At 31.9% G+C, this 17624-nt stretch overlaps 1 protein-coding gene across 1 annotated transcript in view; it reads left to right on the top strand.

Annotated features, from left to right (window-relative positions):
* The window catches only part of LOC128160861 (teneurin-3-like), a 35145-nt gene extending 23130 nt beyond the window's left edge, over positions 1–12015 (top strand). Inside the window, exons 11-14 of the mRNA XM_052824171.1 lie at positions 9740–9787; positions 9977–10094; positions 10206–10290; positions 11645–12015. Coding sequence (XP_052680131.1) covers positions 9740–9787; positions 9977–10094; positions 10206–10290; positions 11645–11911 — 518 coding nt within the window. The 3' untranslated portion in view covers positions 11912–12015. The remainder of the gene's footprint in view (positions 1–9739; positions 9788–9976; positions 10095–10205; positions 10291–11644) is intronic.
* The last annotated feature ends 5609 nt before the right edge of the window (positions 12016–17624 follow it).

The following is a 17624-nucleotide window of genomic DNA, read 5'->3' as shown; positions in this document are numbered from 1 at the left end:
AATAGGCATTTCCTCCAGAAAAGTTGTTACGTAGTGTTTTGACTGACTTTTGTCCAATCAGATTGTAGAAGGTGGAGTTGAGACAATACTGGTCGTGACTTAATGAGAGAGAGAGGAGAGAGAGAGAGAGAGAGAGAGAGAGAGAGAGAGGGAGAGAGAGAGTTAACTGGTTTATGGAGTAAATTATAGATGACGCAGATGAGTGAACTATCTATCAACAATAGTTATCGTATAAAGTGGCAAATCACGGTCTATAGTATGTCCCAAGTTATTGCTTCCATCAATTTTTTATGATTTTTAATAAGAATACACATACCTATGAAAGAAACACAACTGAAATTGATGAAAGGGAATATATCCAAGATATCTTTATTGAACAATTTTCACTCATAAAATTTCACAGGAACGAAAACAATTTTCTTACGGATATTTATAATGGGAATTGTTTACATCTTTTCTTCATTTGGAAGTAATCGGGATACCTCGCGCAATTTTTTAACGTTATCATCCGGGCTTATGCAAAATCCCCGTAGACTTTCAATATTGGGATGTGTATTGAAACCTGAAGCGGTAGAGGGGGCGTTTCAACACATAATCTGGACATTTTTCATATACATGTAAGTGAATGAACGTAGTTTGAGCACTAAGGTATTTACTATTATTGAAATATCAAGCAAAAAGTGGTGGAAGAAAAAACTCGGGACATAGTATAGTATATCTTATAAATTTATGAAACTTTGAAGTGTTTTGAAATTCTTTAACCAGAGAACAACGATGTCTATATATAGATCAGTAATAGGATAAGGTAATGTCAAACATCGAAGACTGTACGAATATTTAAGAAACTGTTTTTATTACAAGTGTTACCGTTAATAATCAAATCAAAGTTTGACGAATCTTTCTGGAATTAAACATAGGTTGTAAATTTACTTTGTATAAAAACTTTCTTCATGGTTACTCAATGTGAAACATTCTTTACCTTAGACGTTTTACTTTTCCACTAAGCATCCGCCTTTGTTGCCTTTCCTTTACACTACATCTAAATTCATCATGTTCATAAGTGATCATTCGTTCGCATTTCAAAATATTTAATGTCCGTATTCTCGGACTCCATGCTAAGAAATTTAGTTGGATATAAGCTACGTCATTCTTATCCATGTGCATGTTGTCGACGGCGCGCGGCCGAAGAAATTTTCTCAATCATTCTTTAAAACGCATTAAAGTTATACAATATAGGATATACATGAAATTTTTATATACAGACTTTAATTAATTTGTTTGCAAGTTTATAACTATTGATTATTCCTTTATCGGCACCACTTATAATTTACTCAATTCACTCTCTCTCTCTCTCTCTCTCTCTCTCTCTCTCTCTCTCTTCTTTCTCTCATTCAAGTCACGAGCGGCAATGTCTTAACTCCGCCCAGCTACGATCTGATTGGACAAAGGTCAGTCAAAACATTAGGTATAAACTTTTCTGGAGTAAACCCCTATAAACGCTTCAATGTACTTCGCTGTAACTTAAACGATCATGTTTTGATAAGCATATATTTTTTTTATTTATTTACATCGATAACTCTTACTGAGACCATTCGACTTTGTACAAGCAGCACACATAACCTCGGACATCGGGGTCTCCTGCACCTGGCTGAACCTGTCAATCAAACTCTGTGTATTTGTTTTCATTGGATGGTCAAGCGTCTTTTTTTTGTCAATAGCCAATGGAAAATTAATGACTTCAAGGTAATCGGAATCAGTATTTGATGAAGCATACAATTTAAATTACAAAAAATTATTAATTATCTGAAAATTATTTAAACCACTGTTAACGGAAAACAAAGAGTCTTAGAAGTAATTAACACACAGGGATTTGCCTACAATGTACACAGTCATGCAATTACTAGTAATTATTATGGGAATCTTTACGCATGGTATATAATTCGAACAGATTATAATAATCCATACACTGTACGCCGTTACACATGTACGAAGCGCCGGTAATATATAGGAATATTGAGTCAAAAAGTAAATCATTTTTATTTCTTGTTCTTTTCAATACAATGTGAAATTACTTTCAGAGAAAAATTCCGAAATACTAATTACAACTTTCTTTTTTGTGTAATCATTTGATTTTTTTCTGAGGTATATGTATATATATGTACAGAACATACTTATTTACGAATGATACGACATAGGAAAAAAATAATCGGTTGTTCTTAGAACATTTTTATCCTACGAATGGGACTAATTTAATTTTAAATATTTTTCAACATTATCAATGTAAATAATATCAGGTGTATTTACTGTTTGTGTTTTTACATCGTAATCTCTGAAACCAATAAAAATACTAATGTTAGCAGAAAAATCAAATCCCGCCGAAAACTGAAAAACCGATTTCAGTTTGCAATCATACGGATTTTATTTTTGGTATTGACTATTGAGTTACGGTAACTTTTTTTCTGGATGATTTTATTATTTATTATTTTATGTAAAAGCACAATTTCAACTGTTACTCAATTATATAACAATTGATGACCTGGGGCTATATATGTTCAGAGCTGCAAGTGTGTGCGCTGAAGCGACACAAGATTCTCGGTCGCACGTGGCGATTGAATTTACACAGACTGACCGAATAAACAAACGGGTGGGAAAGTGAAACAAAATGTTACACATGAAAAGAAGCCACCAAAAATGATTTTCGATAGATCTTGACAATTAAAAAAATCCAGCGCGAGCTCCTGTCAGCGGGACGGGAGGGGGGGGGGGGGCAGCAATGAGTTCGCTTCTACAAAGAAACGAACGACCATGTAGAAAAACTACAGAAGTGATTTTAAAATATGTGACCAATAGAAGCTTATCTAAAGTTGTTTAAAATTCATGTGAAAATTTTTTAAAAAAAATCATCGAATGCCTCAATTCAGGACATTTTTTTTATCGTGCTAGCACCTACCGCAAACATGTTACATGGAACTTTGATTATAATTTGATTTTTAAACTACATTGTACGCTATCTATAAATCAATGCTTAATCAACTGTACAAGTTTAATGAATTTATCTTTTCATCTTAAACGAATATACTAGTTGAAAACATAATAAAATATAGTTGTGTCCGTGCAAAATATGAAACATGAACGCGTGATAAGGTACATGCAGAAGAACACAAACCGACTGCGGATTACTTGTCCACTCGCGCCGGTTCTCCTCAGCCATGTGCGAGGGATGATCACCATTTAAAGCTTTACTATTTGTGTGTGTGTGGGGGGGGGGGGGTGATTTAAAACATTATTTGTACAGTTTTTAAAATATTTTACATAAACAAATTTAACTAACCATTAATTTATGTCTTACGATGTACAACACGTACGATTTGGAGTAATATCGCTTATTAATATTCATTTACACTCAAATGTTCAATTGAATAAATACAAAATGGAGTTCCCGTTTTTACGGCTATATTAACTCAAACTCGTTCATATGCATGTAAGTCTGCGTCGCGGTGTGAGAATCTTGTCTATTAAATAACCGCCTAATTACCGCTAGGTAGTGCAGCCGTGGCTGATCTCATCGGCCGTGGGCGAAGAATATATTACGTAAAGGTACACGTACAACGCACAGACAGGCACAGCTCAGAACGCAGGAAGATTTGAAAAGTTTGCAGTATAATGACCATACTCTATCAAATAGAAGTTATTTATTTTAAACTTAAAACCCACAATTGATCTGTGTCTATTATTGCTTTAGATTGAGAATGACATTGCCTTTATTAATTAACTGAACGATTTCTTAATTGACATCCAATCGTTTAATCCATAAAAAATTATGTGTAATCAAAACGAAACCAATTCTTGAGTTCGCGGCTAAATAAACTCATACATGTATATGAGAGACACAGCTCTCGTGTATTAGATAACCGCTGACCGCTAGGTAGTCCAGCCGCGAGCATGGTGACCGATTTTCTCGGCCGCGGGCGAGGGAGAACTTACGTATTGGTACACATACACACAGCTCTGATTCAAGGTAGATTTTAAATGCATGGAGTTAATAAATAAAATGTAATGCATAGAGTTTTTTAATTCCATATTTTGTGGTTTACTTGAAAAGAAAAAGAATGTTTTGTTTTCCAATTGCCGTTTTTAATGATTGTGCAATATAAGAACTTAACAACAATGGCTTAAACTCATAAAAAAGCATGTACTCCAACAAAAAAAAATATTCTTATAAATTATTGCCTCCTGTATAAATCAGCATATCTTCTGCGGCAACTTTATGCCAGTTGTACGCACAAAAACTTTCGTTTACTTGTCAAATGAAAACAGGTACATGTCAACATGTAAAGCTTTTTACACTCATACTACACAAATCACTTACAAAATAATATTGTTACGACCTTTATGAGATCCCAACAAACAACTTTTCCAGCGACAGCTATATCAAAATCCTAACCGTTTTTGAGTTATTAAGCAAAACCTTTTAGGGGCTATTGGCCCTTAATTTAAGGGGCCAGCCCTTTTTTGTTGGTGTCAAATGAAAGCCCTTGATATTCTGCACAACTTTTATTCTACATGTTTTAACAAATTATTTTTCGTTTAAAAGATATAAAGGAAAATATGTCTAAATTTTTGCAATTTTTTGAATCCTGTTTTTTGACCCCCTACCTTTTTCTAAATAAGGAAAGTAATCGAAAAACAAAAACCGATGTGCACCACTACAATGTCTCTGCTATTCAAATTCGTTGGATTCCTATTCCCTGCTATCATAGTCTCGGAGCCTTTGTCTGGAAACAAAAGGCCCTAAAAAATTTTAAAAGGGGAATAACTCTTTAACGAAAAGGGAATTCTAAATTTTATGAATTGCTTAAGATAGTGTTTTGTAAAGTACATTGGCCCTGAAAATTTGAGCAAAAACCGTTCAGAAATGAGCAAGATATGAAGCCTCAAAGTTCGCGTCTAGGAAACAAAAAAAAAAAAAAAAAAAAAAAAAAAAAAAAACCTTGAGCAAAGCTCGTTGCAAAGCAACGAGTGGGTCTTCCGTTAATGTCGGAAGAAAAGCTGGAAGTTCCTGCAAGAAGCAGAGCTCTTAAACCAATAACAAGAGTAACTAAAACAAAAAGATTAAAAAATCGAAAATTCCTGGTACGACTTAATAAAATCCGAATGATTTTAAGTACGACTTAACAAAAACCTTCACAACTTCATGAACAACTCAACAAAAAAAATCCGAATGTGTTACAGTATGACTTAACAATTATTTTTGGTACGAATTAATTTTACTTTGAACATTATGCTATTTTTTAAACCAAGGACGCGGAAACAAAATTTCCGGAAAAATCTATTTTTAAACCCCGATATCTCTGTAATGCATCGTCTGATTTTCAAACGGATTTCAGTATTAGGTTCAGCTTATTAAGCTCTACAAAATTCGTATACGTTTTTTATTTGATCAAAAAAATTATTTTTTCGAAAAATTTGAATCACTTCCGGTTTCGACCGGAAGTGACGGATTTTTATTTCCAGCCTTATTCCACATGTAAATTGCCAAATTCATAACCACGAAAAATTTCAAGACTTAATCTTAAAGCGTTTTTGAGAAATGCCGCGGACAAAATGATTTTTTTAAAACTTTAAAAATGACGTTACGTAAAAACGGAAGTGACGTTGTTATGGAAACTTAAATATCATTGAGGAATTATAATTGCACATAATCTCTGCAAGTTTCATTGAAATTGGTTGAAAACTTTTTGAGTTATGAAGCTGAAAAGGAGTCAGAAAAAAAAGAAAAAGAAAAAAAATAATAATAACTAGAGCAAAGCTCGTTGCAAAGCAACGAGTGGGTCTCCCGTTAATGTTGGAAGTAAAGCTGGAAGTTCCTGTAAGAATCAGAGCTCTTAAACCAGTAACAAGAGAAAGTAAAATAAAAAGATGAAAAAATCGAATTATTCCTGGTACGACTTAACAAAATCCGAATGATTTTAAGTACGACTTAACAAAAACCTTCTTGATTTTAAGATCAACTTAACAAAAAAAAAATCCGAATGTGTCTAAGTAAGACTTAACAATTATTTTTGGTACGAGTTAATTTTACTATTAACATTACGCTATTTTTTAAACCAAGGACGCGGAAACAAAATTTCCGGAAAAATCAATTTTTAAACCCCGATATCTCTGTAATGCATCGTCTGATTTTCAAACGGATTTCAGTTTCGTATTCAGCATGAACAACTCTACAAACCTCGTAAACATTAAAAAATAAAACGAAAAATTCGAAAATTCGAAAATTTTAAAACACTTCCGGTTTAGACTGGAAGTGACGGAAACTAAATTCCAGCCTTATGTCCAAATAAAAACGATCAATGCTTCAACACAAAAATTTCCAAGTCTCTATCTTGAAGCGTTTTTGAAAAACGCCCTGGACAAAATCACGTTTTTAAAATATAAAAATTGACGTAACGTTGAAACGGAAGTGACGTTGTAGTTGAAAGTTTAACATCTTTTAGAAACGATAATGGTACATAATCCCTGAAAGTTTCATGTAAATCTGTTGAAAACTTTTTGAGATATTAAGCTTTAAAAAAGTCAGAAAAATAAAGAAAAAGAATAATAATAATAATAACTAGAGCAAAGCTCGTTGCAAAGCAACGAGTGGGTCTTCCGTTAATGTCAGAAGTAAAGCTGGAAGTTCCTGTAAGAAGCAGAGCTCTTAAACCAATAACAAGAGTAATAAAAAGAAAAAAGATGAAAAAAATCGAATTATTCCTGGTACGACTTAACAAAATCCGAATGATTTTAAGTACGAATTAACAAAAACCTTTTTGATTTTAAGAACGACTTAACAAAAAAAATCCGAATGTGTTTAAGTACGACTTAACAATTATTTTTGGTACGAGTTAACTTTACGATTAACATTATACTATTTTTTAAACCAAGGACGCGGAATCAAAATTTCCGGAAAAATCAATTTTTAAACCCCGATATCTCTGTAATGCATCGTCCGATTTTAAAACGGCTTTCAGTGTTAGATTCAGCTCAATAAGCTCTACAAAACACATATTCATTTTTGATTTGATCTGAAAATTCATTTTTTCGAAAAATTTGTTTCACTTCCGGTTTCGACCGGAAGTAACAGATTTTCGTTTCCAGCCTTATTACAGAGGTAAATCGACCAAATCATAACCATTGAAAATTTCAAGCCTCTATCTTAAAGCGTTTTTGAGAAACGCCGCGGACAAAATGACTTTTTGAAATTTTTAAAAATGACGTAACGTCAAAACGGAAGTGACGTTGTCAAGAAAACTTTAACATCTTTGAGGGATAATAATTTCACATTATCTCTGAAAGTTTTATTAAAATCGGTTGGAAACTTTTTGAATTATAAAGCCGAGAAGGAGTCAGAAAAAAAAAGAAAAAGTATAATAATAACTAGAGCAAAGCTCGTTGCAAAGCAACGAGTGGGTCTTCCGTTAATGTCAGAAGTAAAGCTGGAAGTTCCTGTAAGAAGCAGAGCTCTTAAAACAATAACAAGAGTAATAAAAAGAAAAAGATGAAAAAATTCGAATTATTCCTGGTACGACTTAACAAAATCCGAATGATTTTAAGTACGAATTAACAAAAACCTTTTTGATTTTAAGAACGACTTAACAAAAAAAATCCAAATGTGTTTAAGTACGACTTAACAATTATTTTTGGTACGACTTAACTTTACGATAAACATTATGCTATTTTTTAAACCAAGGACGCGGAATCAAAATTTCCGGAAAAATCAATTTTTAAACCCCGATATCTCTGTAATGCATCGTCCGATTTTAAAACGGCTTTCAGTGTTAGATTCAGCTTAATATGCTCTACAACACACATAGTCATTTTTGATTTGATCAGAAAATTCATTTTTTCGAAAAATTTGTTTCACTTCCGGTTTCAACCGGAAGTGACAGATTTTCATTTCGAGCCTTATTACAGAGGTAAATCGACCAAATCATAACCATTGAAAATTTCAAGCCTCTATCTTAAAGCGTTTTTGAGAAAAGTCCGGGACAAAATGACTTTTTGAAATTTTTAAAAATGACGTCACGTCAAAACGGAGGTGACGTTCTCTTAAAAACTTTAACATTTTTGAGGGACGCCAACTTGCAAAAATCTCTGAAAATTTCATCAAAATCGGTTTAAAACATTTTGAGTTATGAAGCAAAAAAGGAGTCAGAAGAAAAGAAAAAGAATAATAATAATAATAAAAAGAAACAATAGAATAACAAGAGGGTCTTCCGTTGGAAACGGAAGACCCTAATAAAAAGAAACCGAAGAATAACAAGAGGGTCTTCCGTTGAAAACGGAAGACCCTAATAATAAGAAACAATAGAATAACAAGAGGGTCTTCCGTTGGAAACGGAAGACCCTAAAAAGAAACCGAAGAATAACAAGAGGGTCTTCCGTTGAAAACGGAAGACCCTTATAAGAAAAATCTTAACCCGCACAATAATAGAAAGGTCTTCCGTTTCCAACGGAAGACCTTAATTAAACCAACAGTTGGACCATATATCCCAAACACACTATTCTACAAAAAAAGAAAAGGATGTAAAGATATGTATAATATATTGATAAGGGAAAAAAATAAAGCAATACTAAAATGGGAAGAGAATGACACAATATTTAATGAGAATTATTGGTATAAAATATTTGAACTTCCTTTTAAGACAACCAAAGAATCCAAATTCCATTAGTTACAATTCCAAATTTTACACAGGATATTACCAACAAATTATTACTTGCATAAGCTTTAACTTTTTGAATCCCCTGAATGTTCTTTTTGTAAACAAGATTCTGAAACAATCAGTCATCTTTTTGTAGAATGCCCATTTGTAAAAAAAAAACAATGAAGTGACATTTAAGAGTTATTTTTAAGAAACTACAGGGTGTCCCTAATGTTTGATAAGCAAAGTATACTTTTTGGTAAATATAAAAACTACCATATGTATAGAATACAAAACCTGTTAAGTTATATTGTAAAACAGTATATTTTCACTTGTAGACTTAAAACTTACCCAACTTTAAATGTGTTGGAACTCAAAAGGAAAATTAAAAACAGGCTTCTTGTGAAAAAATATTTACTTTTAAAGAACTGTGAATTTGAAAAATTTGAGGGACACTTGGAGAATATTATTGAAAGAATTTAGCAAGTCTTTACTATATCTCCAACTATTTGTTAAAAGAATGTATGATGCTTTTTTAAAATATCTTAATAAATCTTTTTGACAAGCAAACCCTGATAGACAGCTATGCCGCAAAGCAACAATTGCCCCGTCAGCTTTTTTCTCTCCGCCTTCTTCTCTCTCATAAAAAAAATATGTACATGTACGTGCTAAATATTATGTCCATGCTGTTGTTTGTGTATATTATAATCACATATTGGAAAATTCTTAAATTTAGAGCTGTCAATTTATAAGTTGGTGTGCATGTTATATTTTTTATTTGCTTTTCTTTTTTGGTTTCTTTTGTTTGTGTTTATATGCATATTATTTCACTCAATGTTTTCTGTCCTTTCTCAGCCCCACTAACAACATAAAAAACAAACTTTCACACCATTGTGAACTTTCATATATCTATTCTTCCATGTATATTGTATGTAAAAAAATGTTGAGATTCTAAAAGAAATGTAGTATGTAAGAAAGCTGTGAAAGTCATGAATAAAAACATAAATTAAAAAAAGTGTGTATATAAGTATATGAGATTATTATTTTGTATTATCTAGGTCATCCAAACAGTCTTGGAATTGAGAGTTCAAATAGTCAACAACATGGTAAGTGATCAAATATAAAACTAAATATATATCTATTTCCGTTATTCAAAACGTGAGATTTCGTAAAAAAGAACAACTTCTGTTTTTCCTCTTTGATAAATTGCTATTTAAAAAGCATTTTTACATTGAACAATTTAATAGTTTTGGTTAATCAAACAACACGTCCATGTTTATTTGTATTACCAAAAGACACCACCCTTGGAGTGACGCTTGGGACATTGTTTGGCGGATTTATTCTTGGTGTGATTGTAACTGCTGTCATAACGACCTTGATGTACAGAAGATTAAAATTACGAACCAGAAAAAAGTACATTTGCGGACAATTGTTTTCTATCTATCAAATATTCTTCATACATGTATCCTTAACATATGACCTGAAAAACAACTGTATTGAGTAGGGATATTTTTGTTTTCAAAGAGGGGAACCTGACGTTATGTTTGCAGGCAACAGAACGTATGGTGGTGCCAGCAGTGCTAAAATTTCTTACAGAAACGATAAGAAGGTAAAAACATGTTAAATGCAATTAAATTTGATTAAAGATATTGGAAAAGCCATCACTTTAGTTTATGAAAACCGACACTGAAAATTTAAATTGAAAAAACATATCAAAAGAAATGTAGTAATTGCCTGTTTTAATATACACGAAAATATTCATATATCATTGACAATGCCTAAATGCAGTAGCTGCAAAAGAAACATATTGACACATCAAAATGCTGACAATGTGTGATATAAATTATGAAAATACTACAATTATGGAAAGGTAATGTTTTTGTTTATAAAAATTGTATTTTAAGCATTTATTGCTTGACCCCCCCCCCCCCCAAAAAAAATGGCAATGGAATGTGGCATTAGGCCTATCTTTTTTAAACTGCAATGAGTCACATCAGATAAGTGTTTACACGTAAAACTAGCCAAAACATTCACGCGTACATGTGTAATATATCATGTAGTGATCATTGGAAATTTGATGTTCATTGTTTAAGGTAACTCCATACTCGTAAAATTCTCTGAGGAAAGTTGAAAAACCGAACTGATTTCAACTAAATAGACTTAAATTTCATCAATTGTTAGAAAAAATATACATGTCATCACACTTTTTGAGATGCAGATAAACATAAACTAAAGCATATTTTAGCAGCAGAAAACCGTATATGTTTGGTTAAAAGTAAAATTCTTGTTGACAGAAATTTGTTTATCTTGTTTAATTTTTTTGTTAACTTTATCAGAAAACTAAAACTACACAAATATTTTAATATTAATCGTTGGGATAAGAAAAACTATGGCATTTAGACAAACAACTGAAAGAAAAGTCAAAACAAGAGTTATTTCCCCTTATCATCAATAAAATATATCAAAAATTGGAAATTAAGGATAAAATTAGGCTGTGAAAATATCTTGAACTTAACATTATCTTTAATTACATCCATGTGGTTATATTCACATAAAATAGACAAAACTATCTTGCACAAATTTTAAAGAACTCAAAGTTTTACAAAAAAGTATGACATCACAGAACACTGGATCTACTTTAAATTAAGATATTAATACAACGAATGAATTTAAACGAGAACGTCCTTAGAATCACTCGTAACAATATGTATATATAATGATTTTATTAATTAATGATATTCTATATTCACCTGATTAACTTTATATCCCTTTTTTCAAACTTTAAGTACTCTGGGTTTGAAAATAAAATACAAAAGAAAGATAACAGTTGTATTACCTTGTATAATATATTATTTGTATGCTAAACTCTATAATTGCTAACCTTCGTAAAGATATTTGCATTCCATATCAGATTACAATAAAAAAAAGTATATGTAACTTACTTATCTATTTTAATTTTTCAGCGAGATGTTGCAATTTTTTCCCCATACTCTTTTGCAAAAGAAACACAAGAATACAATTTGTCGGAAAAACAAGAAAATAAAAGGACCGATGACGTCTATAATCATTTACACGAACATACAGAACAAGTTGACGACACTTACGACCACGCATGCGCTGTGCCTAATCACTGTACGGATCTCTCTGAATACAGTAATATACTTGATGCAGCCACTTTTCGACCATCACCTTCAAAAGATGGAGACGACTATTCTATTTTAACACATTAAACAAGCAAAGATTGTCAATATGCTTATGAATGTGTAAACTGATATTTATCTATTTAAAGACACTTTATTTATTGAGCTCAAAATAATGAAATTTGTTGGAGACTTACGTGATTTTTTTAGATATCCTTCATAGAAAATGTTTTATCCATCATTTACAAATATAACCACGTCAATTAACAGGACTTTTATATTGTATGGGAAATATGTTTGTTTGCAGTTTAACATAAGAGCAAAAAGGGTTAACTTACAGGTAGAAGTGAATTATTTAAAACTAATATCACATTTTCTATCTCCGTAATATATTAAACCATTTATGGAAAAAGAACATAAGACATGTACGTGTACAAACTTGTGATTGTGTGGAAGTTGTGAAGTCAGACAAACAGACTTAATAAAAAGGGACAATTCTGCATCAATATATATATTTGAAACATATACGTATTTACATGCAACAAAATCTTTTCTGCCCGAGATTGTACTTTTACCAGAGAGTTAATGTAAAATAAGATTAATCAGTTAAAAACGAGCGCAAGTTTTGTTTGCCATAAACTGTACATTTCAACTTTTTAACACGTATGGAACTGTTCTCAGTTCGTCAACCCGATTTATATTTTAAACCAGGAGCTACATACATACAGCTGTTGTATGTTGGACTTCCTATCAAAATATACAATGAAATCAAGTTTAATTTTATGAATTGATTCTTTCCCATTTCATACATGAGTCATGTGCTCAACCTTTGCTTGGGAGTTTATATTTTTGCATTCTATAACAATTTGAAAATATTTCTGGGGGATCAAATATTTTAGAATTTGAAATTGATTCAATGCTTCTGGGAAAAGAATGATAATCTAAAAATGTTTATCACAACAACGTCAGCGAGCTTAGCGACCTCAACAACGACAGACAAATAACGGATAAAGTTTGATTAGAAAATCTCAATGAAGTCTTTGGCTCAGAAGAATTAGAAAGGAATTTTAAGTTTACTTGAAATAATTTATATACATATATTTTTCAATTTTTCGGCTTACGAGTTATCGCACTTTTATATTTGTATAATCAAGAAGTAGAGAGGGCTCTATTTGTTTACGTAATGTTGGTGTCATCATTTGACCGATGGAATTAAACGCAGGAATTCTAGCGACTCTCTTTGTTTAGAAAGACGCGCTATTTAACTTTCTTTCAGGACTCCTCTGAATCCCTATTCTTTTCCTTCGGACCATTTCTTTGAAAATCTCCCATCTCCCCTTAACCTTTGAAGTGTTAAATTTTTTATATTATTTTCTTTATTTTCATTTTCTTCTTTTTTTCATTCGTAAATGTTATTGTATGTGTACATGGCGTTTTCAGACCACAATGAATTTGTTTGACGATATTACGTAACCAACTCTCGATTTCAGGTTCTCAATACAGCCAATTCAATATTTCATATTTGTATATGATTATTAATTACTATTCGGATATTGATAATAATAATATCGCATTAAGATCAAATGCAGAATTGTGACATAATTTTTAAAAAGATTGAAGTTGTGGTATTACGTATATTATTTTATGTAATTTTAATTACGTAATGTGTTACAGTGTTATGTAACAATTAAAGTCACGCTGGTGGCAAAGAGCAAAATATACCATGTCTTGTTTTTTATTTATATTATGTATCGAAAGATGGCGGTGATGGCAATACGTCAATTAAACTACTTTAGTGATTACCTCTTCATACGGAAATCAATTATGGATGAAGTCAATTCAAAATAATAAGTACTGTACTTAACAGTTAAGAAGCAATTAAACACTACATTCGTTTGCAAATGTTTTACCAGACGAGTAAAAAACTTTATCGCATGTTAGTTAAATTAATGCATTTAGAATAAGCACAAATCAGTCAAAACGTTTTGATTGTAACATATGTCTATTGAAATAATCCAATAATGATATGGAATAAGGCACAACCTATACATAGACATGTAGCCTTTCTTTGAATAAGAAGGTCAAGCTATAGATACATTGTAATTGATATCAGCAATGGAGCGGTATCATACACTTTTAATAGCATAGTTAAACAAAGAATAACTTTTCAGTTTTAGAGCATTATTATTTGAGTGCATTTTCAAAGTTGTCTACGTTTCGACCGTTTAATATAGCAACATATTCCTTTGGTAGTGGTAGCTGCATGATCTCAGAATTTACAGGATGAATCTCTGCCATTCAGTTAACTGAAATGTGACTGAATGGCATAGCTGTGCCATTCAGTCACCTTTCCAGACCTTTCAGTTAACATTCAGTTGACTGAATGGCTGAGGTTCATCATGTGATTGGTGAATTTTAAGAAAGCTGAATGCCTACGGACCCACAAGATAAATGAATTAGATTAATTGATAAATTAATTATTAAAAACTAAGGTAAATATTTTCATGGAAATTTTTCTAATATTGAGAAACGTCTTGTATGTCGTTATTAAATGACTCACAAGATATTCCTTATCATTTTAGATATGATTTTGAAACCAAAATTCATTTTATGTAGACCTCTTGCAGGAATGGGAGCGTCTGTCTGGCCAATCAAAATTACATTATGATAAAGGTCCCATTCGTGTCCCATACATATTTCTGATTCAATATCGTTAACATCGCGATGTATACACTATTAATATGACACATGTCAATATTGCCGATATTTCTTTCCTGTTAACATTGTCAACATTGTCGACATTGCAACGTCGACAATGTTGAACCGATATCGAGTTTACATCGTTAACATTGCCAATATTTTTTTGCCATTTAAATCGTCGACATTGTCGACATCGCAACGTTGACGATGTTGAACCGATATCGAATTTACATCGTCAATATTGCAGATATTTTCTTTGCTGTTAACATCGTCGACATTGTCGACATCGCAATGTCGACGATGTTGAACCCGTATCGAATTTATATTGTCTACATTGCGAGTAGAAATAAACAATGTAAGACATATAGAATATCACATGTTGGTCATCATTGCGATATTGACAATGTCGACGATGTAAACAGGATATAAGAGATACGATGTAGACACGATGTTAACTCGATGTCGATCATCAATGCAATGTCGACTCGATGTTGGTCAGTATTGCAATATCGACAATATCGACGATGTAAACATCATATAAGAGGTACGATGTGGACACGATGTTGAGTCGATGTCGATCAATATTGCGATGTCGACAATGTAAACAGGAAAGAAGGCACACGATGCAGACATGATGTCGACTCGATGTTGGTCATCATTGCGTTATCGACAATGTCGACGATGTAAACATGATATAAGAGGTACGATGTAGACACAATGTCTACACGATGTCGACAATGTAATCAGGAAAGAAAGAACACGATGCCGACACGGTGTCGACTCGATGTTGGTCAACATTGCGATATCGACAATGTCGACGATGTAAACAGGATTTAAGACGTACGATGTAGACACAATGTCTACACGATGTCGATCAACATTGCAATGTCGATGATGTTGACGGTGTGAACAGTTTATAGGAGGTATGTAAGTTGTGGACACGAAGTCTACACGATGATGATCAACACTGCAATGTCGACGGTGTAAACAGAAAAGAAGGCACACGATGTGTACACTATATCGACTCGATGTCGATCAACATTGCGATATGGACGATTTCGATGATGTAAACAGGAAACAAGACACACGATGTGGACACAATGTCGACTCAATGTTAGTCAATATCGAAAATGAACACAGGATATATATGGTACGCTGCAAATGCAAATTTAGTAATTATACTCATATGATATTAACACAATGCCTACTCGGTATTGGCCAACATTGCGATGTCGACAATATTGATAAAACATCGTGCATTGGACGTACCTCAAGGGTCAAAGTTCAAGGTCAATTTAAAGAAAAAATTCAAATTACATCTTTTATTTTATCATTCCTCTTAAAGTAACTTAGAGAAAACATGTCTTTAAAATCATTCAAACAAAATTGTTAAAAATGAAAATTAATAAAGTAGAAGGATAAGTATTAAGAAAAATGCACATATAGATAGAAAGTTTGGGCACAGATAATATAGCAAGGCTGGCTGGCTTGTCTTAACGACAGAAAAATGTGAAGATTAAAAATAAGCAGTGCCAGGATTTGAAGGATATAACATACCAGTAAAACGGACGACAAACGCTTTGATAAAAAGTGGATGCCTTCGCTATATTTTAATACGAGTGTAAAAAGACAAATGTGAAATGCTGCAAAAACGAAGAGGTATACAGTTTTAAGGTCGCATAATTACTAAAACTATACCACGGACATCAGAATCAAATATCTAATAGAGTTAAAGACCTAGTTTCACAAAGTATGTAGACATTGACTGAATAAAGATACAAGAAAACACATAAGAAACAATGACTAATAAAAAGGAATAAAGCCGTCTCATTTCAACAATATTAATCCATTCAATCAATCTTATTGTCGACCGGTTTATCATATTACATTTCATGTTTTGGTTCAGTTTTATTTTCATAAAATTTGTTGATTGAAAAATCAGTTGCATACTGGCATGCCAGAAAATAAGTAAAAAACAAACATTGCAGATAAATATATTTCTAGAAATCTTTTCAAACTTCTTGAAACAGAAAAATCACCAAACGATTTTGTTGCTTTAGAGAACATGCCACTGATTACGAGATTAGAATTTTTAAAAACAATATTGAATTCCCCATTTTACTTGTATTGACTTTATATATAATTACGTTTACTTATGATCTTATAATAAGGAGTTTAATGTATGATGATTGTTTTATTAAATATCTCGTAAATTTAATTTGATTTTAATTAATTAAGTTTAATTAGTACTTTATTTGTCCTTTTGGGTGAAGAAAATGGAAATGAAAGTATATCATATAAAAGCTTCATTGTGTTTTTGGTTTGTTTTTTTTTATGGTTTATTTTATAGCTGTCGGTGAGAAATATGTCCTTTATCAAACTGCATGTAACTATAGAGTGGATTTTCTTTACAATGTTAATGAAATGTATCCACATCTTAAAAGGTGTAATTAAGCCACTGTTCTCTATTTACTACTTATATATGGTAAGGAAAGAAATGAGAGTCAGAGATGTTATTAGTCCCCAATGCAGAGTTAAGCATGTATGTTGCACCAGCTTTCCGTGTTTTATCTAGAAAGCACTATGAAATTCCTTATTTACAGAGTTTTTTACCCGAGTCATTCATAATGACATTCAGGGAAAATATTTCGAAAACATATCGGAAAGAAAAGGCATCTATTAAAATATAAAACTTTTTCCAAAGCCTGTTAGAAGTTGACTTGCAATGTCGTTTTTCACAATAAAAGCACAGAGTGCAGTTATTTGTTCTTTTAACTCGTATGCAATCCTTAATTTTTTGTTTAGCATTTGTTAAAATTGTTAAAATCCACGAAATTTATATGATTCAATTAAAGTGAAAGTAGCATAAACACTTTTTTGTATCATTAGTCTGTCTATCGTAAAACATACTTTTGTAAAAAAAGTATTTTCTGACTTGCTTGTATAATTTGTCGAGTTTAATTACAAAAAATTAAGGCCCATATATATGGGCACTTTTTCCCTCTTTATGTCAGGTGGTTTATTTCCGCTACGACATTTGATTAAAACGCTGTAAGTGTTTATACAAATGTTTGTAACTTTCAAGGGCAATTACTGCTTAAAG

Source organism: Crassostrea angulata, chromosome 8 (assembly GCF_025612915.1).
Source record: "Crassostrea angulata isolate pt1a10 chromosome 8, ASM2561291v2, whole genome shotgun sequence".
NCBI lineage: Eukaryota > Metazoa > Mollusca > Bivalvia > Ostreida > Ostreidae > Magallana > Magallana angulata.
The sequence above is the reverse complement of the archived record's forward strand: the minus strand, read 5'-3'. Positions and strand labels throughout refer to the sequence as shown.